General features: G+C 49.1%; 1 protein-coding gene across 1 annotated transcript; it reads right to left on the minus strand.

Moving 5' to 3' along the window:
• Positions 1–2,526: 2,526 nt before the first annotated feature.
• LOC119108181 (tachykinin-like peptides receptor 86C) lies at positions 2,527–14,089 on the minus strand. The gene is made up of 3 exons (XM_037231796.1): positions 13,751–14,089; positions 7,324–7,521; positions 2,527–2,550 (listed from the first exon to the last, which is right to left on the minus strand). The coding sequence occupies exons 1-3, from the start codon at positions 14,087–14,089 to the stop codon at positions 2,527–2,529; spliced, it is 561 nt and encodes a 186-aa protein (XP_037087691.1).
• Positions 14,090–27,700: the final 13,611 nt, after the last annotated feature.

Raw genomic sequence — 27,700 nt, forward strand, 5'->3', positions numbered from 1 at the left:
TTAGAAGCGGTTATCTAGGTTTTGGGGGCACTTTAGAGACTGGCCTGGAACTTGACCTTGTTTGACTTTTTTGACCCAAAGGTCATGACCTAGGAACCTGAAATTTTGATCTAAGTGAGTTCACGTACATGTCGACACACTCTGTAAATTTGGTGTCTCTAGCTCTCTTAGTTCCCGAGATCTCAGGGACGGGGTCAAATTGACCACCCACCCGAGCGAAGGGTATTTAGCCGGCCACCCGGGCCCGTGTTAAAATTCGCGAGATGTTGTGAAGGATGCAAAAGTACTGTCCTTGATTTCCAGGAGGTACATAGAAAAACCTTTTTTATGAGCCTTGTGAACACAAACAATTGTGTCACTTCCATGCATTTCATTCACCTAATGAAACAGCATGCAGCTGCCATACCTCTATGGCCTTGCGCAAGGCAAGCAGGATTGCAATGCGTTTCCATTGTGTACACTATTTTCTGCTATTACATGTGTCATTACTTGCGTAAGCAATATTTCTGATTGAAGTAACATTATGAATGTTGCACTTTGCATTACTTCGACAGCATTGTATCCATTCAACCAGCCTTTTATTGTTTTTTGGTTTGTGCGGGGTGTGGACACATTGCCGAAAACTGCGAATATTGAGAGTTACTCATTTAGGGATGTGCAAAATTTCCATAAGCGTCTAAATTAAATTTTCGTGTTTGAATTTCAGTGTTAAAATGGAATAAATCATTTTGAGGAATGGCAGTACTAGGGAATAGGTAAATTTATTCCTACTACAGAAATGCTGCTATCTGCATGTTGAAATTTCACACGCTGTTCAAATCAAACATGCAGTTCAACGCAACCTTAACCTACAGATTCAGTAGTATTTTTCTTAAAGTGAGTGCTCCAACTGAAATAGCCATCTTGAATAAAGTTCGGTGCAGTTTACTGGCCTGCCCATCTTAAGACCTAAGCCGTTTGGTATTTTAGCTACACGCCCGCAAAAATGTGTATATTATTTTGTGCAGTCTATTTTAAGGTCCACCGGGCACCCATGACGTCATAACAACGTTATTAAAATCCTGCCACCGTGTTGACTTTGCGGCGGTCAAGACCACGAAAAAAAAATCAATTTTTAAATCATTCACATCTGACGTTCGTGAGCACGATTGCCAGACATAACGGTCGTCAGTTAGCTTTCAACCAATGTTGCGCAAGTCATGATGACGCATTAGCAGCCTACTGAGGAGCATAATTATTAAAATATAAATGGTGTCATCTTGAGCAGTCTTTTCGACTTAGTATAGTAGTAAATCAAGAGTAATGAGTGAGTCTCTTTTATCATATCTGACAGTCACTTAAACATCTTCAAATGTGGAGGATTCTCTCTAGCCGTGTCAATGCTGACTCATCTACATATATTGATCAAACTCTTAGCCTATAGTTTGAGATGCATTGAGCACCAAGTAACGGTTTTCATCTTAAAACATGACTCTTTCATGCACCTTGCAAAAAATGCACATTGCTTTATCGGTTAGCTGCTTATCATTCACCTTTGCATTTATTCATTTTCATGGTGTTGACAGTATGAAGCCACAGCTCTGCAACCAGGGGGGATAAAAATGTGTTTTGCATGACAATACGAATTGGCCTGCATTGCATTTTCAACTGCTATTGGCTCCATGCATGGACCAAGTGTGCACAGTTAGGTGGTATATCAGAAAGCCATCCCTGCAACGGAAGATGAGGAGCGAGATGCAAGAGCCTGCGCCAATAAAACATGGTTTAGAGCATTCAAGGCCCATTTCCTAACTGAAATGGCTGAAATGTTACTAAAAATGCAGGAATGGCACGCCGTAGTAGCACAACAAACTATTGGCCTGATAGTGTTTGTATTTGATGTAACATTTGTTGCCTCTTTGTAACTGTGGCACTGCGCCGCGCCACAACTTATCTCACATATTTAGTAACACCAAAATGGTCTCATTGTGTCATTTTTCGTGACGTCCTTTTCTAACACAACTCTTTGCAAGATTCGTCGACGCAAAGTTGACGAAATAAGAACATCGATGACGTGATTCTTTCCATAATAATAACTGCCGTTCTGAGCGCATTGCAGCCATTGACACCGGCGCAGTTGCTATTGCTGACGGGGTCAAGGGTTAACGCTAGTGACACTTGCCGCAGCGAATGGATCTACGGGTTAACGCCAGTGGCGCAGTTGCAGCTGCAGACAGAGCTTCGGGTTAACGCAAGTGGAGCAGTTGCAACTGCGGACGGAGCTTAGGGTTAACGCTAGTGACGCTGTTTCGGCTGCAGACGGAGCTCAGGATTAACGCTAGTGGCGCTGTTGCAACTGTGGGCGGAGCTTAGGGTTAACGCTGGCGGCGCTGTTGCAGCTGCGGACGGAGCTTAGGGTTAACGCGAGTGGCGCTGTTGCAACTGCGGACGGAGCTTAGGATTAACGCTAGTGACGCTGTTGCAACTGCGGACGGAGCTTAGGGTTAACGCTGGCGACGCTGTTGCAGCTGCGGACGGAGCTTAGGGTTAACGCTGGCGGCCCTGTTGCAGCTGCGGACGGAGCTTAGGGCTAGCGCTAGTGGCGCGGCTGGTCCCGTGGCTTCACTAAGGTCGCAGCCGCCACCGACACGAAACCGAGGCGATTCGATCGATACTCGGGCAGCCGCGCTGGCACAGCTAGGCATCACTGTATGAGTGATGTCAGGTGGACTGAAGTGCAGCACAGCTGATTTGGGCAGTTACCGAGAACCCCGGTTCCTCAGCCAGGGTTCCTGCCAGGTTTTATGTTTGTTAGAGAAAGGAAGTTTAGCGTTTACTGCACAGTATGATCAATATCAATGAGATAGATATCATATGATCAGCGGGAAGTTCAGTGTCATTTAATTATTCATAACCGCTGATTTCTTTTTACTTTACCTCACACCGTCTCTTAACTATGTAGCTCGGGAGTTTATTACGAAAAAAGTGTAAAACGATCTTGGTACGTCTTGTCTTTTATCGGCTAGTTAGATTACGCCAATTCGAATAGACGATGACTTGAAACATACTGATAAGCGTTGGTTTATACACAATATTCAAATTATATAGTCAGGTCATAAAGGTCTATGTATAATGGGCTATGATAACCTATACACAAGTGAAACCTTGTTAAATGAATAACATTCGTCGATAATATCCGTTACCGTCCCACTTATTTGGTCAACGTGAATTTTTACGTAAGCCATGCCGACGCGTTGAATTTTTCAGTTAACATGTAACCTCTCCCTACCTAATTTTGGTGCAATTTTTGTGTCGTAGATTCGCGTGGACGCTACATGATCGGTGGAGAGAGAGACCTGTTGCGCTCGAGCGATATATGAACATGACCAATCATTTCTGCTGCTCATCTCTGCATGGGTTTAAAAACGTCCGACCACGTTCTCTTTGTTAGGTATGATTGCATCCAACAAACGGTCTTATATCAGATCATACTGATACCGATCATAGTGGCACTGGTCATACTGATACTGATCACACTGATATTGACCATACTGATACTGACCACACTGATGCCAGATCATACTGTTAACAGATCATACCGCAACCGACAATAATGATGTAAGATAATATCGATTACAGACCATACTAACAACAGATCATGCTGATACCAGATCACATTGATCACATCTCCGGGTTTTTCTCCTGTCAGGTCGTTCGTTTCACTGGCATAATGGGAGGCGTATTGGAAGTCAAAATTAAGGCCGCCTTTGGGAATTTATATTTTGCCAACCGATGACTCGGCATCCATCACGATGAGGAACGATGCGCCAAGCAGCGACGATTTATCATCGACTTACGCAGTCGATGGCCACATCTGGTACGTCGCTGGGGCACAGGCTAAGAAGCCGTGGGGACGGAAAAAAAAAACGTTGGGATCGTGGTGGTTCGACACGTCCTCCGTCTCGCCGTGCGTGGTTGGTCCTTCACTACTTGTCCAGGACCGGCAGTTCTAACTCGAGCAATTCGAGACCGTTTTTCCTCCTCTCTTTGTAGCCTGAGCCTCGCAGTTTGTGTCTTGCTTTAGGTGGCGTATACTTATAAAAAATGCTTTCCTTTTTGTGTTGCCCTCAGGACTGCTTCCTCGTCCAGCAGTGTTTACAACAGTCTCGGTTGTTTGGCTGGAGACCCGTTTCATCCGCCTCGGGTGGCCCGGCGCGGGCCCCAGCCACCGCCTGGCCGGCTGATGGACCCCGGGCACTAACTGCTACTAGCTGTGTTTTGCGCTGCGCCAGCCGACTTTATGAAACCGATGCGGGTCATCCCCTCTGAGTCTATCCTTTCTCCGTCAAAGGAGCGGAAACCAGGGGGACGGAAGGCAGTGGTTGCCATCAGTTTGAAAACAATCAGCATATCCTTTATCATCGTTACGTGGCACGACATAAATGGAGAAGATATGAGCCCGCAATCCCCCTTCAACTTCGCTGGTTTTCCTTTTTTCAAATCCTTCAACTATCACTTCACCATTGTCGCTATCGTACTCATAGCTAATGTGTTATGGTTACTGCGCTTTATTCTGTCCTCATTGTCGATGAATTACTTCTCAGCTTTGAAGTCACGCCTCTTCACATCATGAACCATCATATCCCTGACGTGTCACATACCAATGAGAAGCAAATGCATTCAGTATGCGCAAGAACCGTGCAACTACTGCTTTCGTTACGGGGAAAGCCCACACTATCACAACCCGAACGCACTTCCGCGCAAAGCGCAAAACCGCGAGGCAAATCCTTCAGAGTTAGCTGTTTTGCCACGGCACGAGACCAGCCCATGGTCGGAGGCCGTCCAGTCCAGCAGCAATGCCGAACAACTGTGTTGTGCTTTACGAGGGGTGCCGAACTCGTTAACCCTATCGAGCGCCGGCGGCGGCCTGTGAAACCACCTTGTTAGCGTACGCGGAAGAGCAAGACCGACCGCCTCCCGGCGAGCTTTAGCACGGCCGTCCAATTTGTCCCATGGACGAACTCTTTCAAGAAGAAGACAGAAAGGCCCATTCTGGCACGAGGTGGCCCCATTTGAATAGGCCGAACCGTGTGTGGTCGGCCTGAGGAGGCGTTTACGGGCCGCACGTGCGCCGCAAGCTCACGCTCCGACAAGGCAAAGGCGAGCTCGAGCTGTCCGAAAACCGAACACGTCTGGGACAGTTTGAGTCTGCTCTGCTCGGGCGTCTGTAGCTCTGCGTTATTGCGCCATCGCTCTTAATTTAAGTGCAGTTTATCGTCCGCCCAGCTGCCCTGAGCCTAATTCTTGTGAGGCAGCGGAATCTTCTCTCTAATGGATATCCTAGCCTTACACTGCAATTCATTAGCAGCCCCTCCAACCGAGACGAATCATCTATGACGCTGCTTGTAGGCCTGCCCAAAAGACCCGGCCTCGCATGACCCGTCCGCAACCCTCTCTGAATGAGGCCGTTCTGGTAAACGTAAGCTCGTCCCCCCACCCCTATGTACCAATCTTGTGTGAGTGAATGGCGGTTATTCCAATAATATTTCAAAATAGCAGTACTACTAGCTGTATCCCTCGCAGAAAAGTCGGAGGAATGGAGGTTCCGATGCGTTGATATTTTGGCAACATGCCTTTATCAAAACGAATATCAGTAGCAACTTCAAAATTGCTTGCCGATTGTATTCGATTCTTCAAGCTTCCTTTTAAACAGCGAGCTATAGCTTTAAAGGACACCAACATCTAGAGAATTAAACAAGGAGCAAGTGTTAACAATTATCACGATACATTGCATATCCAGCCAAGAATTAAGATACGTAAAAAATACGCTACATGCAAACAAACTCAAGAAAATATGCATCACGCATCACGCGTCAGTCATACATGCCATCGATTTCAACTACGCAGACATCAAGCATCACGCATCACGCATGCATACAAACGATTTAAGTTAATGAAACATCACGCATCACGCGTCAGGCATCAGCCATACACGTAACCGACTTTAAACCAGCACGCATCACACATCAAGGCACTAAGCACATTCGCTTAATTGACTATGGTGAGCCCTGTACGTTACGGTTTGGTTGCCGACTTCTTGTGAGAATATTCACGTCTTTTCTTGTCTAGGTGGTCCTCTGCTCTGTAGATATCTGAGCCCTAAAAGGGGTAGAGCGCCCTTACCCCCCCCCCCCCCTGGATTTTAGCCGTTAACAGTTCAAAGTCATCCACAAAGCCCATGATCATCCAGACAGGAAAGTACCTGAATATGTTCCTCTTAGAAGTAGGCAGCCAGACCTAACGCACAGAACTCATCATGGCCAATCATGCGCTTGTCAGTGGTGTTTTGATGCTTGACGAGTGTTAGCTTAAAATAGTCCTTAGTCTCAAACGTTCGGCATCACCCATATGTAAACAGCTTAAAATGCATGAGTGATTTCTGACGCGTGATGCGTGAGGCCTGTTTAAGTGAAATCGCTTGCATATGTGACTGACGCGTGATGCCCATTTACTTGACTTTGTCTGCATGTACACGTGTTTTTCACGCATTTCAATTTCTAGTCAGATATGCACTGAGTCGTAATAATGGCAGGCAGTTGCGCCATGCTCAATCCCACGAATGTTGATGACCTGTAAAAACTTCGGGTCGCTGTCTCATAAAGGAACTCAAAGTAGAGTAGAATCGGCAGGCACTTTTTAATTCATTGCTAAAATTCGTTTTTACTACCACATGTGGCCGACATATCGGCATTTATCTCTCATTTCTTCTGGTTATTCTACTAGGAATAAGGCTATTAGTACTGTCTTAAATATACGCATAATTTTTCTCACAAATGCGCTAAAAGCTTATTCCAATAACAGCCAGTACGCCTAGCCGTACACTGGCCTTGGCCTACGAAGACAACGCTAACCCAGTAGAGACAAGACTATCTGACCTTTACTGACCTTTTGCCAGCGGACACGGTTACTCCGATAAAGGCAGGCTTGTCTGTCCTCGCACTGACATTGTGCGGGTGGATGGCGTTATGCCAGTAGAGGCAGCCTCGGAGCCAGAGCACCTGAGGCGGGCCTGTCTGTCCTCGCACTGACCTTGTGCGGGTGGATGGCGTTATGCCATTAGAGGCAGCCTCGGAGCCAGAGCGTCTGAGGCGGGCCTGTCTGTCCTCGCACTGACCTTGTGCGGGTGGATGGCGTTATGCCAGTAGAGGCAGCCTCGGAGCCAGAGCGTCTGAGGCGGGCCTGTCTGTCCTCGCACTGACCTTGTGCGGGTGGATGGCGTTATGCCAGTAGAAGCAGCCTCGGAGCCAGAGCACCGGAGGCGGGCCTGTCTGACCTTGTACTGACCTTGTGCGAGTGGATGGCCTCATCCCAGTAGAGGCAGACGCGAAGCCAGAGCACCTGAGGCAGAGCCAGGCTGAGGCCGAGTATCCAGATGGTGACTATGATGACCTTGGTGCGTAATCGCGACTGGTGGTTGATCAGACGGTGGACGATGGCTCTGTACCGGTCTATGGCGATGGCCGTCAGAGTGAACACGCTGACCTGAAACAGGTCGAGTAGGGTTTGGTCACGTCAAATCAGGTCAGGTCAGGTCAGGTCAGCATGGGTCAACTCATATGTAGTATCTTTCGAGGCGGGCTGGGTCGTGTCCGTTCTCGCCGAGCCCAGTTGGACTGGACAGATCGTATTCTTTAGTTGAAACAATATAGCTCCGGTCAAATAGTGCTCGCCTGATAAGATAGCGCAAGTCTGACCAAATATCATTAGCCTGCCAGTGCCAGTTAGCACGAGGTCATATCAAATTGGTCAGTTCAGACATTTCATGGTGGTCAGGTAACATTAGTCTGGTCAGATAGCATAAGCATGGGCAGGTTGCACTAGTTTGGTCACATAGTAATAATCTGGTCATACGACATTAGCATGATCTGTTAGCACTACTCTAAACAGGCAATATACGGCTGGCCCGACAACGTTAGCATTATCCCTTAGCACAAGCCTGAACAGGTATGATAAGCCTGTCCAGATGGCGTTAGCATGATTTCTTAGCACCAGTCTGGTCGGATAACACCACGTCGCATCGCATTAACAGTGAGGGTCACGTTCTGCCTGGTCGCGCAGCGACTCGGGGTCGCTTCTCGTCCTGGTCACCGCAGCAACCCTGCCGGCCGGCCAGCCGCCACACACGCCGTCACGACACAACACAACACAACACATCACAACACAACACCACACGATGCAACACAACGATGTAATTCAGCCGCGACGGAGGTGACAGCACTCTCCGTCAGTGCAGGGGCGGCGAATGCGGCGCGGCTCAAGAGCAAGGAAGAGGGATCGGGATAGGCGGAAGGGAGGGGGAGGAGTGACAAAAGTGCCCCCCTAACTTGATGAAACTAGAGCTTGCCTCTGCCATTCAGAAGCGAAATTAGCCCTAGCTCGACAGCGTTCCACGGCAACCAAAACGATTCCAGATGCTTTGGTTTTCGCCCCCCAGTTTTCTGAAGTTTCCCTGCCCATGGGGCCCTCAAACTAGCGGCGCCGCCCTCGCGCATGCTAACAGTGCTGGTCACCATGGTTACCATGGTTACGAGCGGGTATTGGCCTGATGCCGGGCCGCCTGGAGACCCGCGTCGGGAGATAGCAACGGCCACCCATCCAGCCCTAATGAACCTGACGAATCAGTCAGGCGGACAGCTGCTGCCAACATCCCATCCAGCCCTAATGAGTCTGACGAATCAGTCGGGCGGACAGCTGCTGCCAACATCCCATCCAGCCCTAATGGGCCTGACGAATCAGTCAGGCGGATAGCTGCTGCCAACATCCCATCCAGCCCTAATGAGTCTGACGGATCAGTCGGGCAGGCAGCTGCTGTCAATATCCCATCCAGCCCTAATGAGTCTGACGAATCAGTCAGGCGGACAGCTGCTGCCAACATCCCATCCAGCCCTTATGAGTCTGACGAATCAGTCAGGCGGACAGCTGCTGCCAACATCCCTTCTCGCAGCGCTCTTAGCAGCAGCGCGCACAGCAGAACCTATCAGCAGCGCACAACACGCACAGCAGCATGCACAACAGCGCGTGCAGCAGCACGCACAATAGCATATGCAGCAGCACGCACAGCAGCACGTATATCAGCACGTACAACAGCACGCATCAGTAACACGAACCAACAGCACGCACAGCAGCACGCATAGCGGCACGTATAGCAGCGCGCACAGCAACATGCACAGCAACACGCATAGTAGCACGCACAGCAGCACGCACCAGTAGCACGAACCAGCAGCACGCGCAGCAGCCTGCACAGCAGCACGCACAGCAGCACGTATCAGTAGCACGAACCAGCAGCACGCGCAGCAGCCTGCACACCAGCACGCACAGCAGTAAGCACTGCAGCACCGACGGCAGCACGCGCAGAACCACGGCAGCATGCGAAGCAGCACGTACAGCAGCACGTACCAGCTAACGTGACCCGCTGGTACGCCACGCTCGCCGGGCACAACGCTCGCATGCTGGCCATGCTCGTAATGCCGCAACGTTCGCAATATCGGTAATGCGGCAATGCTTGTAATGCTCATGCTGCTGGAAATGCTCGAAGCAATCCTCAGAGCGCGAATCTCGCCGCTCCATCCGGCGGGCGTGAAGGCCCAGCGGCCTAATGGCGACTAACGACGGCAGAGAGCGACGATAAGTGCAAACGCGTGTGATGTGTACATAAATACCTGCCACGTGCGCGGCTTGTACTTTGCACGTGTCTCACGGTATTCACGTGGGTGGAATGAGCACTAGCAGAGCCCCAAGGGCAGCTCATTACGGGTGTGAAGTAGTGAGTTATTGTCGTATGCTGTGTGGTTTTCGCGAGGATTCGCTTCTGTGACCAAGAAAGATCTTTCAAACTCACTCTTTTTTAACATTCCCTTTTTCATCCAGTCGTTTTGAATTATATGCTTGTATGTGTGAGCGATATATTCTTACTATGTGCCTTCCACGCAGCAATACATATTGCAATATTGTGTATTATAGTCAAGATTGGACATTGATGAGACCGACATTATGGTTTCGTGAATCGCTGCCCGGAGCTGGAAAAAGAGCACTTCACCGATTGAATTCCAGCATCCGGTTCGGTTTAGCACGACTAATCCAGATCCATGCCGACCCCAGTCCGCTTTTCCCAAAGTTCTCAATCAAATCTAATCCGGCCAAACAATTATTATCCCTAAAAATGTTTTAAGTGAAGTTGTTAAATCGGCTTCCACATTGAAAAATTCTTGCAATTTAACTTGCAAACATTGTTCATCGCGGCATCATAATCCAGTCTTTAGGTTTCCTTTTTCAAAAATATGCAAGAAGTCGCCACAAACCAGTGGGTACTGGAACAAGAAGTCGCCACAAATCAGTGGGTGCAAGGAAGTCCCCGCAAACCAGTGGGTGCTAGGAAGTTGCAACAAACCAGTGGGTGCTAGGACACTTCACACAGCTAGGACACCTCGCATAGCTTGTTGTCTGCTGAGAACGCAGCTTTGCATGAACCTCAGAACAAATCAGGCAAAATTGCAATGATTTCGGCCAATGATTTACAAATACCACCACATCGTGAGCCAACCTGCTTCAGGTTTCAATAACCTTGAGGCATGATCAATTACCTAACATCTTTGGACATCTTCATACACTAATCAGGGGCAGTGGGTAATGCGACAATCGCTGGTGTCGCAGACACGTGGAAATGGATCAGCTGAAGCAGCATAATTAAACTGGTGCTGGTTTTGTCACGAACTCACAAATTTGGCTGACTAGGTCAACAGAAATTGTGGTCTTGAGAGGCAGTTGGGTTTTTAACATTCCTCAGACAGAATCCAAAAACAAACAAAAAAATCCAAATTCAAAACATTGTGGCGCGCATTCTACCAACAACACGACCCTGCCAGCTTTTTTAAACTCTGAAATGCAATGTCGCCCACTCAGGTTAAATGGGATTGCTGGCAAGATCAAGAGGAGTGCCAGCTTTTTATGATAATGTAAGCTATTACATTACCAGACATTTTAGCGACTTTGAAAGGAATAAGAGATGAAATTTTTCATGGCAGCATATATGAGCGTCACTGTTTCGTATTAAGTTGTCAATGTAACCTTTCATCGGAAAACGTGTTTGCGGAATATGTGGCTGAGTTATGTACTGTGTAGCCTGCTTGTGCATTGCTTGAGATTGAAACTACTGTGTTTGAAAACTTTTACTGGTTGAAAGGCATTTTTCTGCGTTTGTGTCTTCACTGAGCATTTGAGGGGTATGTCGTAACCATTTTCATTTAATTGGTTGCCAATCCGTCCAATCCAGGTGAGCTGGCAAATTCAAAAATCCGATCCGGTCCCAATCCACATTTTGGCGGAAATTTATGATCCGGCCCAATCTGGCCCGCGGATTAATCCATAATCCGTGGACTGATCCAGTCGGTGAAGTGTGTGGCTAGAGAGCCTCCTTCCTCGGGGAGTCTCTCATTTAAAATGAGTAATGAATTACCCCAACGAAAGAATGCACTCTTAGGCTACCGGGGTGGCTGGGGTCACACTAGAGGCTGTTCCTGTCGCTTGACGCTACCACTGGGCTCATAAACCTCCCGAGCCCCCGACCGCCCTCTCTCCTGCCTCTCCACGCCCTCATGCTAGATATTCGAGGAGGCCACTGAAATGAGAGCTTCGGTTCCCAAGAGGGGTCGCATGGGCGGTCGGCAGTCGCGGTCGACGGTCGCAAAAACGATGCCGCACATCTCTCCCGAGGATCCTTCGTTAGCTCCACATGACATTCGCGGACAAAATCGGCTCTATAGGATGGCTCCGCCCAGTCTGTGACTGGGGAGCCCGGGGGCGCCGACCGCCGCTGGCCGTAGAAACTCACCAGCCAGCGTCACTGAAATGGAGACGGATGGCGTGGGCCGGATTCGGCCCGGAGACAAACGCGGAGTGCGCTTGGATACCAGTGAAGGTTGGCAGGCCGACCGGACCCCCCCCCCCCCCTCCTCCTCCCCCCTCCCCGGCTCTTTTCTCCGGTTATGGATCACCAGCCCGATCCGTCAGACATTTGTTTCGCGTAATGCGCGCTTTGACAGATTTACTTCGTCTTGCTTCATCGACTTCATTGGATAAGTGGTCAAGGCTGCGAGTATTGAGCCGGGCGAAGGAATTGAGCCATTCGGCACGGGCTTCTCTGGGGCGTTTCATAAGCCGGTTAGTACTCTGGTGAGGATCGGATGTTTTACGATAAAAGGTGACAAAGTGTCGTCGAACTGCCTACACTTGACAGCAAGGTGCCCAAGACAAAGTCCTCAGCGAAGACGACGTACTTTGGGAAGTACTAAGTCCTTGCAGTCCATCGAACAATATATCTGCATTGTCAAACGATGAAGGAATGCATGGGGCTGTCAGGTTTGAGTGGTCCCATCAGGATTATTTTATTCATTTGTGTAGTATAAGCTAGTGTCTGCACCGCCTTCATCAAAAGACTTCGTTGGAAACACACCGGTACTGAATTTGGAAACATACCGGTATGCCTGTTGCAGTCAGCTTCGTAGATCGATAGAGCCGCCGTGATTTTAAAGCACGTAAGTAAATAGGACGTATAATGTGCAAGACGATGCCTACTTTTGATTTGGAAGACCTTTGTTACATAAATAGAGTGCAACGCTGACATGAAAACTGGCGAGTCATGAAAGACCACACGATGACTTTTGAAAAATGGTGGCTTGTGCTTTACTTACACTTACTTACAAGTTCTGAACCACCATAGGTAACATGCCGCCTAGAAACTATCCTGAGAAACCAAAGACAATCATCCTCGGTATCTCGGGATGAAATCGTTGGATCCGGACAGTTCGAATGACACTCGATAGCCCTAATTAATTTTAACCAGGGATCAATGAACTAACATATGTCGCGTGCCTGGTGACACCAGGTGTGACGAAACACCTCCTAAAAATATTTTGTAGTGATTCCATGACCTTTTAGTTTGCCGAATGACGGTTTTTAAGCTCTAAAACCGGCAGCAAAGGGAAATGTGTTTCTTGTGTGCACTTGAGAGCCACACTATGGTGCTAACAAAGATCCAGGGTCCTGGTCCTGGTCCAGCCAGCTCAAGGGCCAGACAGGCGAAGATGCCGTCAGGTCAAGCTCCAGCGACGTCACAGTCACGCTAGATATAGTCAGGAAAGCTTACCTGACATGATTGGGCTGTCCTAGTTCACTTGATCTACAGCAGCCATTCGTTTTGAAAACGTGTCGGTTGTACTCACTTTTGTATAGATTTTTTCACGAATAGGCGTAGTAATCACTTTCGTTTGTCACTCACGAGTTGATCTCGCAAGACCTCTGATGGTGACCATGTGACCTCGCATGATATGACTGAACCTGACTGACAAACAGTCACACCAGCCGATGAATTACATTGGAGCAGCTCAAAGCGAGAAAGGAAACTACAAGGCACCGATCAGTAAGTAAAAAATCGCCATGCAAACCGTCACTGCTGACGTCATGACGCAGCAGCATTACATAACACTACATTTGCTCCCTCCAGACGTGCCGAACTGATCGCCTATTCGGTACTTACAACTTGTGGGCCTGCCCTGTGCAGTTCAGAGGTCAGTTCCGAAAGTTGTAGGGGGTAACTGTGATGCCCGCAGCCAGTCGTCCATGGCTTAAGGGCCACCCCTGCGGGCGATGGTAAAACAAAAAACAACAAAGAACAAAACGGCACGGCAGCTCGTGACAAGGCGTAGCAGGCACTTACGCTGACGCTGAGCGTGGTGAAGAACTCGGTCATGGGGCACATGAAGTCGGGCAGGCTCCAGCGCTGCAGCAGAGCCGACTGGAACTGGAACGGGATGGAAAACATGCCGATCACTATGTCCGCCACGGCCAGGTTGCCGATGAAGTAGTTGGTGGTGGTGCGCATGCGGCGGCTGGTGCACAGGATCCAGAGCACCAGGCCGTTGCCCAACACGGCCAGCAGCGAGATGAGCCCGTAGAAGAGCGAGAGGACGGTGATGACGGCCGGCGAGACCTCGTACAGCGAATCGGTGGTGTTGACGGCCGTGTCGACGTCGGCCTCTGGCAGGCACAGGTCCATGGCTGACCGCAGGGTCAGTAGGGCCAGGGAGGGGTCAGACGACGTTCGCGGGGTCAGATGAGGATCACGAGGCCAGATAAGGGTCGCAAGGTCAGAGAAGGGTCACTGGGTTACAGCGGGGCCATGGGGGTTAGACTCAGGCAAAGTATCAATTTTGGAGGTTAACGTCGCTTGACCGGGCTAGGGACTGGGATTTGAAGCTCAGAACCGAGTCGCAGAGGTCCAGGCCTGGATTGGGCCTATAAGTTCTCGTGCCACATCACCGAGTACGGATGGGATGGCGTGTGTGTGCGTGTGTGGGAGGGCAATGAGAATATATTACGCTCGACTGAGCACGAGTCAGGGCACAGACGCCGATATTGAGCTCTGGAGGGTACGGTCGGTCTAGTAAGGTTGAAATAGGGCAGTGGAAGGATAATAATGACGTCAAAGGTGCTGCCCAGCAGTGTCGCCACGCTCACGGCAACCAGGTCACTCTGGATCGCGGAACACAGGCGGGTGGGCCCCGACTGACCCCTCGGCCTTCCACGGCCTCAGGTTAAGAGCGCGGTCGGCGCGTCGGCCGACCTGCTGACCTCCTGAATGATTAGCGATGCGACCGCCTTTTGTCCTCCGGCCGGCTATTCCAGTCTGGCAATCAGAGCCGTTCCTGGAAAGTTGAGGGCTGGCGGCCACACACGCGCGGCACTGCCGCTCGGGTGAATGGGGATCTTTCCGACGGAGGTGCCTCGCTGAGTCACGTGAGGAATAGCCCACGCCACCTCCGCGCCGCGGACAGACGACGGCGGGCGGACGATTGCACGTCAGTCGAGAGCTCTGAGAAGTCACTCAGCGCATCCGCAGCAGTGACGTCACTGGCTCACCCTCCCACCTCGGACGAAGCGTGGAGGAGGGAAGGGGTCGTGCTTGAGCGCGGCTCTCCGGCAACGCGTCGTAACTCGCTGCTGTCGTACACCGGTACGCAGCGCGACACGCGGGTGCGGCGTCCAAACAGACCCCACCGTATCGCTTGGCGTAAATCGATCTAATGTCGTCGCCGATTGCCCGCGGCTACAACGACGAGGCGATCGCGACCGCTCAACGCGATTTGTATGCGGCCGCCGACCCGATCTGCAGTAAAGCACCGGCCGACAGGCTTCGACCGCGGCGGACGGGGTCACCAGGATGGCGTCGGCTCCGACGCGTTTGCTGACGAAAAGACGTCAGCGGTAAAGGTGATGCTGCAATGTGATGTCCGTTGCGATGTGAAATCACGATTGGCGCGAGCCGCTGGCGGTGCGATGTCGCTGATGATGTGACGACGCTGGCGTTGCCGTTAACACAGATGCTCTGACGTCACTGACGATGTGACGTCACCAGTCAGAATGCTGCGGTTCTGTTGAGCGGCTCCTGCGTCGTCTTATCTTGCTGCCTTGAGCCGACCGTCTCGACTGCCGCTCACACCTGCAAGGCAACAGAGCCTGTGACTCGGCGCAGCCCAGCCAGCCGTCTCCGGTTGGTGACGTCACCGCAGGGGTAGCACGCCCGACATTTGGCAGTGAGGTTGCGGGGCATGCGATCACTACTTGAGTGTTTAGGCCCTCGCCGCAGGCGATCTGTGAGATGGATGGCGACGGTAATGCCTCCTCACAGGGACTCGTGCAATTATCATGAGACCCCCGCTTCCAGCGTGCCTCTGATGGGGCACTGGAGGTCCCGCGGATCTATCGACCGCCCCTCCCCGTCTCATCCCTCTTGTGTGACGTCATCTTAGTGGAGCGGCCGCCAGCGTGCCTGCTCGTGACATGTCCCTGCGAGATCGCTGGAAAGGAATGCTATTCAGCTCACACTGGCTCGTGGGCAGGCAGGAGGACGGGGAGGGGAGCAGAAATGTCCTCGGAAGTCTTGCGGATGAGCACAGCCTAGAAATATTGAGCACCTTCAATATAATTGCTATTTAGCATTACAATTTCGTGAAACCAGTGCCTTTTGGTATGTTGAAGGTCGTTGACTCAACATTAAAGCTCTTAAGTCACGTTGCCGAAAATCCAGGAGCTGAAGGCCTTTCTTTCTCATATCAAAGGTGTGGGTAAGCCAAGGGGTGGCGCTGTAGGACGGAAAGGAGAAGCAGAGGCAGCAGAAGCATGTAACTGACCGCACAAACTTGCCGGACCCCTTTCAGGAAACTACAGTTTTTTGCAACTGACTGGATGTAACTTACAAAATATGGCCTCCTCATCCAGTTGGATGAGGAAGCCCTATTTTGTGTTCAGGAGTTTCCTTTCCTGACTCGGAAGGCCAATATTATGATCTAGGAGCCCCTGTTCTAGATTAAAAGGCCCGCTCTGTGTATCAGGGAGCCCCTCTTCTGGGCCAGGAGAACCCTGAAATTTTGTCAGAGGGCCGCTGCTCCGGATCAGGAGCCCAAGTTTGGAAAAATGAGGGCATTTCCAGAAGTTGGAGGCCATCATTGTCGATTGAAAGAATCCTGTTTTGAATAGGGATGCCCTTGCATGCATCAGAAGGCCCTTAACACGAGGTCTGGTCTTGGGATGAGGAAACCAGCTCCGGTAAAATCATGCTTCATCTCAGGGTGCCGTGCGGATTTCGTAAAATGTGAGGAATACAGTATCGACTGACTGCGCATATTTTCCCTGAGCTGGGAAGCCGACACAACTTGTGCCTGCTGACGGTGATGGAGCCGCGCTGGGTTTTATACCTTCCAAGGGAAGCGTTCCAAGCGATTCCTCCACGCCAGGAATGTCTAGCTGCCACCACCAGCACCACCACCCCCAGATGACTACCAAGTTTACTCGAAACGGCCGCGAGCAGTCCGCCTTCCCCAGCCCCGGCCGGACCGCCCGTCCAGTCCCCCCCCCCCCCTTCCAAGACCACTGCACCACTGGCCGCGTCTCACTGGCTCCCAGGTCTGCGGCCTCGCCCCCGGGGGGCGGTCACGGCCGAGATGGCGGCGAGCGGGTGATTCAAGCGACTAAACGCGTCCAGCGAGATCAGGCGAAGTGTCGCCAACGTCGCACTGGCGGCGAATCCGCGTCACGACTGCGCTGTAACGCCGTGGGCGTGACTGCGGCCGCACTCGAAGCTCGGATCGATCCCGGAGTCAGTGGAAGTCTCCGGAAGCCGGTGGGGGTCTCCTGTAGACCGTGGCGGTTTCCAGGAGTCGACCGTGATCCCCGTAGGACGGCGGTGGGCGTCGGGAGTCGGCCGGAGTCGACGAGAGCTTCCGCCGGCTCAGACCACCGCTCCGCGTGAATGCTTCGTGAGTGGGCAGAGTTCCCCGCGGGAGGGAGCGCAGGAGCGCTTTGATATTGTTCATACATAGGCAGTGCACGGTGCTGCGACATCGCCACCCGAAGCCATGCTTCAGACAGCCTTCCGGCGACGGGAGCAGCGCCTGAGGCATCAGAGGCTACCGCCGGAGGGCATGGCACGTGCCGCTTGGCGTCTTGTTACGTCAGAACGGTCGAAGATCGGCCGCCGTTTGAAGTCTGCTTTCCGTGCAAGGGTGGCGCCAGGAAGGTCCGAACCTGGCTAGGACTGGGTCTGGCAATCCCACTGTGAAGTCCCCATGAGGACGCGCCATGGTATCTGCTTGTTGAAGGACACCACGGTACGGAATTTTCAATAATCGTTTTCGAGTACTTCTGAGCCGTTATTTCCCATCAAGTGAAATTCGAGACGTTTGCTAGTACATCTCCTACCTAGCCATCCCGAGGCTATTAAAGCAGCTGTGGCTGGTCAAGGATTTCAACACCAGCGCGTATCTCTGCACGATGTTTCCCATCCAACGAGGGCGACTTTTACCAGCATTTAACATGATTTTCACATTAGCTGTCACAGAACGTTTCGGACTTACGGTCCTGATGCGGCCTACTTCGAACCGATGACACGTATAAACGAATGATCAAAACGAATGATCAGATCAGAATGCTTCAACGAAATGGAAATATTCGAGCGTGGAACCACTAAGAAAGCGGCAGACTGTATTCAATGTGAAGAGAGGCACTAGCAATTATCTTGAACAGCTGGGCAGTGAAGGTAGATGCTATCTGATTTCGCATGGTTTCGGCCACAGCAATGCCTGAATCACTTTGAGCATATGTATTGGCTCGGAATTGAAACTTTCCAGCTAATGTGAAGGGTGTGAAGGCCATTTGTGAACTGCTCATTCTGTGCCCTGCCATAGCCATACCTAGCCTTAATTTGCTTCCAATCTTAAGCCGGTGCAGTGTTAACGTGTTGACGAAATACCATTTGAGTTATACTGTTGCTGTAATCACTAACTGGAGTCGGCATATAGGACACTTTTGCTGGTGCCGATTTAAGGTCTAGCGTGTTTTGGCATTATCCTGCCGCTCAGCCTCGTAATAAAGGGCGCTGTGTGGTGCGAAATACTGACTTCAGAGGTTCGCCGGGTATCACAACTTATCTCGAGGCTCGGCGCGGCGAGTTATATAGGAACGCGGCGTGGCGAGCGGCTTTCAAGGGGGCGGCAAGGCCGGGATTGAAGACGGTCATTATTTACCACCACTTGCCGCCGACGCTGCCGCCTGCATCGCTGGCCGGGTCACTACATAGCTGACTTTCGTTCGTCGAGCAAAGTTGGGTGAAGTCGGGCGGACAGTTCGGCTGTAGAAAGCTCGTGGTGGAAGTCAATGGGGGCGAGCACGAGGGGACATGAGGTCGGTTCTGTCCGCGCCGGCATCATCGACTTCTGGATACTGTGTGACGGAGACCTTTTTCGTCAAGTGTGTGATGGGAAGTTGGGGACGTGATCTGGCCAAAGCTGCGGCGGCTTGGGGGGTGGGGGGATGCCGTGTCGAGCAAACCCGAGCAGGAAAGCACCAAGGAGCTACAAGCAAGCACGTACCCCAGGAGGGAATCAGTTGACGGTGGCAGAGATAAAAAGGTAGATTGCATTTAGGTGACTTCCGGCATCATGTCACATATATTGGATACTCATCTAAAAAGACACGAGCATTACGCTAGGCAATTAATGTTACTCTCTTTAGCACGTCAAGATGTTGGTGAATATATGCATCGTGTAGATGCCTAATTCGTACCGCAATTTACCATGTTTCACATCAGTCATTCACAAACGCTTGAACATGCTTCGCACACCATAAAGCGAATAAACGGGCCTGGACCAACTATTGCACAATGCGTGCGATTACCTCAAATACCCATAGCAAGACCCTCGTATAGCATACGACGATGCCACATGGAGTCAATGCTATGACTGTACACACAGCAAACACAACTTAAATGAGAACTCTCGTCAAATTCCACGATTATTCATGGCGCGCTATCACAGTATCGTATCCAAATCGTTGCCATAAGATGACGCGAGGCGGGGAACAATCAGATCATCACTCACCATCGCCATCAGGCCATCATTATCAGTCCCTTACGGCGCCCGGAAACGACAATACTATTTTTGACTTCCGTTCGTTTGCTCATTTGGCCCTCATTGACTCCTTCATTGATCTCATTTCACTCGACGGTGGATATTGATCACCTCCCGTTCGCAGACCATGATTCCGCGCGAATTGAATTTTTCTCTCGTTTTAAATTTGATCCCAACCCGTTGAATGGATGGATTTCTGGGATCAGCTCTCACGCTAAGCGGTGTTTGTTGTGTGAGCCCTGACCCGTACCATCCGGTCGCGCAATTCCAGGCAACAGCAGAATTAAGTGTCAAAAGCTTAACGTGCCGCAATGTTCGGCACGGTCCGTCCTGCCTTTTGACGTCAACTAACCTTTAGCGCGACCGCTGCCACCGGCCGCAGACTATACCTGCCAAGAGCAAATAGCGAGCGCCCTAAAACGACTGGAGCCCACCCTGCCTCGGGCGGGTGGATCGGAAGGCAGGCGCTCCAGCCAACTGAGCCAGCGGGACGGACTTTACATTCTGCCTTCCATTCTTTAATCGCTTTACATTCTGCGAGATCAGTGTGCGGTGTTTTTCCGCGCGGCGGGCAGTCAAACACCGTGAGATCCGGGAATCTACGGCGCTGAATTATGTTCGACGGGTAAAAACGACTGCTCAGCTTGAGATGTCTGTAACATTTTTTTAGACTTTGTTCGTAGTGGACGTAGTTTTTTAGACTCTGTTCGTAGCGGACTCGGGAGAAGAGCAAGGCTACTGAAATACACGAGTAGTCGTTTTTTGTAGGATAAATGCACCACTGTATTACAAGTTTGATTCAAAAATCCTCGCACAGCACTTGCCGAAAACTTTTTTCAAACAGCGACAGAGCAGAAATATTTAGTAAAGGGGTGAACTGTGCGTTTCATCTGCCACGCGTGTTCGGCCAAAGGATACCTCGAAAAGCAGCTTGCCGCAAAAGATGAGCTTTTGATAGACAAGTGAGTTCAAAATGTGCGCGACGACTTGAGGTATGCTATGAGAAGGTAAAGCATTCATCTGCTTGTCTTGCCTTGCAATGCCAAGAAGAATACGGTAAATTCATAACTGCGTTTACACGATCGCTAATTTACCCTCGCCTTGACAGGGGATCGATGTGACCACCCCAAAGTTTTTTGAAAATAAAAAACATGCATGTATGTAAAACATGTATGCACATGTAGGTATGTAAAAAACAGGTATAATCCAATCGCAACCAAATTTCAGTCACTTTAAGGGCATTTATTGCGCATGTTTCTACACCAAAAATCTGTCATACTTGGCATGTCTGCCATGTCTTGTTCAGGAGCAGTGACGGCTTTCGAGGTACACTGCGAGGCTATCTCCGGCTGGCAGCGGGCAGCAAGCGATGACGGCAGCGCGACGCGCACGAGGGGCAGATCTTGTTACAACAGTGGAGCCGTTCATTATATGCATATGGTCAAAACGCATGAAACTATGTAGCATTGTACTCAGGTGAACAGGAAGCAGGGACGTTTGGGTTTTATGTCGCTTCTAGTTATGGTTCCAGAGGTATCAACATGTGGATATCAAAGTTCGATTTTGGGAAAACTTTGCATGTGACCTAGCATAATGAGGTCAATTATCGATGTACAAAAATACAACTTGCTACCAAGTGCGATATCTCATTGAGATCAATCCACCGGTGGTTCCCGCCAAACTCTGTCTGTCTTTGTTTGGAAACGGATGTTTGCATCGCTCCTCCTCTCCCACCTCCCCCATAATCATTCCTCGATATGAAATATGGCCAAGCAGTGCGATGGTTCAAATATTAGGAACAGTCTTTCCTACTGTTGTGTCAGTGTCAGATGAAAGAATATGAAATGAAAACCATACCGCACTGGAATAAGCCATCCGATCGCTGACCGATGGCTCGCATAGGTGCCGTTCGTGCCCGTGTGCAACGTTGAATATCAGCAGAAATTGTAATACACCATTAACGTTTTGCCTGACACGGCCTGGTCGCTTTTTGCTAAGCGTGTCATGGCATAGTAAGACATTGGAATAATCCCCATATTATCACTGGAACAAATTAAAATAGCATACAACGACGTCACCATCTGCAGGTCAAACGTACTTGGCCAGCATTATTTTGAGATGTTTGACGCGCATCGATCCGTAATGTTGGCGACCGGACTTGGCCCCGAATGATTTCCACGCTGCTAAATGTTGGCCAGAAGTCATCAAAAGGGTCGTTAAAAGCGCCAGCAACTGGCGAAATGCTTTTGTGCGGCGAGACATCCGGCCTTGGCCACACATCTGCCGAGGAGTTTTATAAATCCTCAGGTCTGCTCTCGGTCCATTTCTCGGCCTCGGTCCATTCGGTTTCGTGGATCCGCTTATGCTCACACCAACGTACGCCTCACAAACATTGAAGCAGACGGTGTGCATGAAGCCAGAGGTCAGAAATGGACGGCATCCTAAACATATTGCTCGAAGAAAGACCCAGACTAAACAACCGCCACAACGCGCCGCGCTCTTGTAGCTTGGCGCCACCCGCGTTCATCGCCTTCTGCTCTTCGTTTGTTAAAGCGCCGCCGTTTCGTGTGTTTGGTGCTCAACAACTTGCGATAACCTTGACTTCCAATATTTTGGTGCTGAGTTGAATGGCGTTTGGTATATATTGTATTTATGTCCTAAGTCCTCCTGTTTTAGCTCCCGGGTCCAGTTCTGGCCACTTACATCCATCAAACAGGAAACAAAGTGTGATCAGCTAGGGTGTAAACCATCGTGTTAAAGCCCACCCTCGTCAAGCGCTTGCTGAGCATAGAAAATTTAGAGAAAAGGTCACGATTGTCTGAACATCCCGTGATTTGCTCATAGCCCCCGAAAACCCTTCCTGGAGCCGCTCCTGTTCATTATAAGGCATTCAAACCTCGACAGATTGTCTAGAACTGTTCTAAACAAGTTGAAAAGGACATCAGAGGGAAGGAACCACATTTGAAGGTATTGAAACAAGCGTCAGACGTGATAAAATAACCTCACGTATTAACTATTGGCATGCTTTCAAGTGGAAAGACTGCTCTAGACGGCATCATTCCTCTATTTAGTGAATGTGTTTTCCAGTATGTCATGGTTGATTGCGTCATGAAACGTTCGTATGATGCTGAGGTACTGCCAAACCAGCTGTGTGAAGCTGCCGTCCTAGCACGCACTTGCAGTACTTAATTCGACCCAGAGGGACGTTGCTGGAGGTGTTTGCTGAACTAAGTATTGTTATGCTCGTATTTTGGCCCTTTCTCATGGAGTTCTTCCATGTTTACCCTTGAGTTCAAGCTGATAACCTGTGCTCACATACTTCGTTGTCGCATTTTTCTTAACTTATTTGATGACGAGTCTTATTTTGTGATAACTATTACCCATGTCCCACTGCTTTTATTACGCAACAGCACGTGATTCGTGACTGAAGCTGGAACAGCCTACACAACTTTGACTGATAGCTAACTGAAGTCCGTCATGTCTGGAAATTGGGCTCACGCACGCCAGACATAAGCGGCTCGACGATCCCATTCTTCCAAGCCTTGAACACCGCACGACGTATGGGGTGGCTTGATTTGAATGACGTTCATATGGCGTCATGCATGTCCGAATTACCTTGACAAGATTTGCATGAAAAAGCCTGACATCATCGCGGGTGCGTAGCTCAGGAACTAAAGAGGTCTAGATCCGAAGAAGACGCAGGCGGCTCGTTTGCGCTGGAGAGCCGTCCCGAGTGATGTTCACGCACCACAAGTTTCGCTATGAAACGGCCAAACCGCTCATGCCAGCGGATTCGGTCACCTGCCGAGATTCGCCATTAGTGTCATTTTGGAAGCGTTCACCGAGCTCACCGCCAAGTTTTCCCAAGTTCAGTGCCGGGAGTTCATCAAAAGCGTGATGGAAATAGTTGGCAGAGTTCCATGTCTTCCGGTTGTGGACCGCTGGGTTATTCATAGGCTGGTCGGTCAACCCCGCCGTGTTCTGATGTTCAGTTCGGCGTCGTCTGACCGCAGAGTGGGTGACTGCGACTTTCGCTGCGGCTCTGCTGTTATGCTTTACAGGGCGGACGCGAAGTGCGGCGCGTTTAACGCTAACTCAACGTTACGTGACGTTAGCGTAACGTTTGGTTATGTTTCACCGGTATTTTGACCTCACGCCAGCTCCGCATCAGTGTTGGTGTGCTGTTATTAATGACAAGTGGAAGCCTGTTTTGACGTCACCGGGTGTTAATACAAGTCGCGGGAATTGAGCCGTAGATTGGTGCAACAACAATCAGGACATGTTCGGCGTGGTTTAGACCAAGCCCCCGAATTATTGTATTCTGGGTGGCGATGCTGTGACGTCACCGTGGTACTTAGCCATATGGCATCAATGCTATGGCGGTGTGAAAACGCTGTTCTTTGCGGGCTGGTTTAAACATAAATATATCCATAAGCTGGTTTTGTCAACCTAGCGCATTCAATTAAACATTTTCAGCTGGGAAATAACGTTGGTTTGCAACAGAACCACGAAATTATCGCTGAAATACTCTTCCAACTTGCTCCCACAGACAGATAGGGTTACCCATTCACCAGTGATTTATCCCGAAGAACTCTAACTGGAAGTGCTTATCAAAAGTCTGTGCAACAGAGTACGGTATGCAACAACAATAACATGGGATGAAAATGAGATATGTCGGGCTAGACGGGCTCTCAGCACTCTGGGACGCGCATTGAGAAGTTGGAATGCACATCCTGTAGCCTTAAGGGGAGCATTGTTAGGGTGGATGCAGGGATGTCCTGCCCTTTTGGGGGAAGCGTGTGGTGAGCTCCCGGTGCTTAAATACAACGTGTGCCATTTCAGTTCAAGACAGGAGAATTGTCCTGTAAAATGGGCCGATTTCTGGCAAATTTTACAATTTTTGCAAGAAGCGAGGCTCATATCTCAGCTCCGAAATAGTCTAATAGGCATATTTTAGGGTGGTGGCGCTATTACTCCTGGCGCGCCATTTTTATCTAATCAATCCAACATTATACATCTGCCAGTTAACCAGCACCTAGGAAGATCATAGCACAGCAATAGCGAAATTCTTGGCGCCTGCCCTCCTCACATTACCTTATTTTTATAGTTCACTCCACTTGGGCACTGCAGTGATGCGCAATCATTGCCCATTAATTAATGCGTTGTAAGCTTTACATATGATATTTTTCATCTACACGTCCATGTTCCTGGTACAAAACCGTATTACATAGATATTCACGCGCGCTAGCCTCGACGAATATGGCGTGGGTGCTGCAACTAGAAAATTTGGTTTAGTAGGATTTATTTTTGCAGTCAGATCCTAGTATTGATTTATCTTTATAACGTTTAAAATGAACAATATTCTGTCTATTCACATCAAATTAAGATAAAGACGTAGAATAGGGCTGTCATCCAGTTCAATGGCGAAATCATCGTTTTTAATCACGCGACTAGTAGTATCTACCAACCCTTTTGTAGTATCAACCAAAAACCATACTACGGGGTACCAAATTTTAGTCCTGTGGAAATGTCACCTCTGCGTAGCCTTCTCTAGCAGCCTTGGTTTAGACGTGCCATTGCCACTGTCTATTGTGCAAATATCGCCAGTCTTTTTTCTTAACCGTTTGGGGGGGAAATACTTTAAATTGGAAAGACCGTACTTTACCTTGCACAACAACGATTTAGAGCCAATTGGCGGCCGTTATATCTGAAATTGTGCTCACAAACGCCGAGTATGAATAACACGACAATTATGTTTTCCTTGGTCTTGATCGCCGTATGGCCAATGAAATGACAGAATCTGAATAACACTACAATAGCGTTATGGATAGAGTGACTTTGACACATGAAGCGAAATAGTCTGCATACCTTCGCAGGTGAGTAGCTCAGAAACTAAGGGGTCGTATGAAGGGCTGTGAACTGCAACAAATAGAAATAAAGTTTTAAGTAAAAAATAAAAAAATATCCATGCATAGTTCTTTATATGTGTAGTTCAGGAGCACGATTTCCAAATGTAACGGCCGTCTATTGGCTCTTAATCAATGTTTTGCAAGGTGCAATGATGCAATGAAATAATGACTTATTGAAAAGCATAGGCATGAAATATAGAAATTGTGTTGTCTAGAGCAGTCTTTTTCACTTCAAATTATACCAATATTTACAAGTGAGCTTATTTCCCCACATGTGATACGAACTTCAATACCTTTAAATATGGAACATTCCCTTTACCCCAGTGGGAGGTATGACACATTGATATCTTTTTCTAATTTGATTGCATTTCAGTCCAAAGCAGGCAGGAGCATGTTTATGGTAGACCCCACACCACACAGCTTTACAATCCAAGGTCTGGTCTAAAGAATTTAATAAAAAAACATTGACTTACTGGCAACATTATAGTTTTTCTTTACCTATTCAATAAGTCAAATTTATGAACTGAACAGCAGCCTAAAATTCGGTATACTGTTTCAACTTATCCATTTCCAGGTGTCTGTCAGAGCGAAGATTCTAGCATAATCGCAGATTATCCCCCCCCCCCCCCTCTATCAGTAAATGTGTCTAAAAGAATGGACGTGGTGTTCTCTGCAACCGGTGATCAAAGGTAGTCCCGCCCTGCGGTTAGCCGCCTGATGTGAGTTAAGGTACTCAATGTATCCAACAAAAGACATTGACATATGGTAGGCATCTATTCATTTACGTCGGATCTATTCTATTTACTCGCATATCCATGCATAAATTGAACGCCATCAATGCATTTGCACTGCTGTGATTCTCCTATAATGATTAAATTACACAAAAGCCAAGAAACTAACGTGGGTATGCGTGCCACCCAAAGATCGTTCATTCATACCTCACATGAAGATTGGTACGATTCGGGGAAGCTTGTGCGAGCATCAGGGCCCTTGGCAAGTGGTTAGTAGATGTATGAGATGCCAAAGTACTACCGATCATGGCAGATGTTGGAAAATAAGCGTCATGTACCCATCTCTCACACCACGTTTCGTGAATATGAGAGGATCGCATAGTTTATCCCTGGAACTCATAGTGAGAGGTTTCTATAGTTAATCTCTGGAACTTATAGCGAGAGGATTCTATAGTTTATCTCTGGAACTCATAGGGAGAGAACTCTATAGCTTATCTCTGGAACTCACAGCGTAAGGTACGACTTGAACGCGGCGTCATCTTATCAGATATGTATGGTATCTTTCCTAGCACCCTTAAAACAAAAGGGAGGATAAAATGTGGCGTGCCAATGTCGATATATCTAGAAAATACACTTTTCTGTTTAAATGTGCCATCATGCAGCTGTGCAGCGCCAAATTACAACTGCAAATGCCTTTTGTGATTTTGCTAGCATAAGAAAAAAAGGGAGGTCTGGTAACAGCTGGTATTTTTGCAATGGGGTTCAAAAATGACGCAGCTACTTCGTTTTCCGGGATGAAAATGCATCTAGGCGTCCTCCTACCAGCGGGTAGTGGCGCGCGAGCATCACAATTTTAACGCAGCCGATAATCTGTCACGAAATAATGCTCCAAGTTCAGGTTGTTTCATCAGTTGGTAAGTCCATGAACGGGTATACAGATAAAGTGGCATATATGAGATAAAGACATAGTAAACGCTTCGTTGAATTCGCGCGATGATAGCTTCATGTACACATCTTAATTTTTAAGCAGAGCATGTCGAGCTGTCGTAGCCCTCCTTACGTTAACATTTTCACACATTCTTCTGTTGCCAATATTACAGAACACAAACGTTGGAAAAGCAAGGTAAATGAAAGGTATTACCTTCACAGTGGTGAGCAGGAAGCCAAATTAAATGTCTCCTGCACAGTCGGCTACTTTAAACCAAAATTCTGGACTGTTTGGAAGGATTTCGAGAAAACAGACAGTACGGATCAAATCGCACGCGTCTGATGTAACAATAAGTGAAGAGTAAAGCAGAGGTGGGATTATCATCTTAAGTAGTGACACGTACAAACTACCATGGCTTGACTTACCAACCAAGGTGGAAAGTCAGGCTATGCTAGTTCAATGTTCGTCTCCCTCCTGCAAAGTTCGCTAACTGCACCAGCTTTTTTCGTTCGGGGATGCGCGATCACTACAGTATCGAACGAAATAGAGGCTTTATAAACGACTTTCATTACATTACATCACACTGCATTATACTACATGTCTTTCTAAGCCCGCGTGGTCGCCGGTGCGCCGCTA

This window comes from Pollicipes pollicipes, unplaced genomic scaffold (assembly GCF_011947565.3).
Source record: "Pollicipes pollicipes isolate AB1234 unplaced genomic scaffold, Ppol_2.1 Scaffold_1600;HRSCAF=1878_pilon_pilon_pilon, whole genome shotgun sequence".
In the NCBI taxonomy this organism is placed as follows: Eukaryota; Metazoa; Arthropoda; class Thecostraca; order Pollicipedomorpha; family Pollicipedidae; genus Pollicipes; species Pollicipes pollicipes.

What these genes read in the sequence shown, in the direction of transcription:
- LOC119108181 (XM_037231796.1), bottom strand. Translation starts at nt 14,089, where the DNA reads ATGGACCTGTGCCTGCCAGAGGCCGACGTCGACACGGCCGTCAACACC. An exon ending in TCACCACGCTCAGCGTCAGC is followed by an intron (nt 7,522 to 13,750) that starts GTAAGTGCCTGC and finishes GACCTGTTTCAG; the next exon opens with GTCAGCGTGTTCACTCTGAC. An exon ending in AGGCCATCCACTCGCACAAG is followed by an intron (nt 2,551 to 7,323) that starts GTCAGTACAAGG and finishes CTCCGTCCGCAG; the next exon opens with CTGCAACAGGGCCGCCAGCG.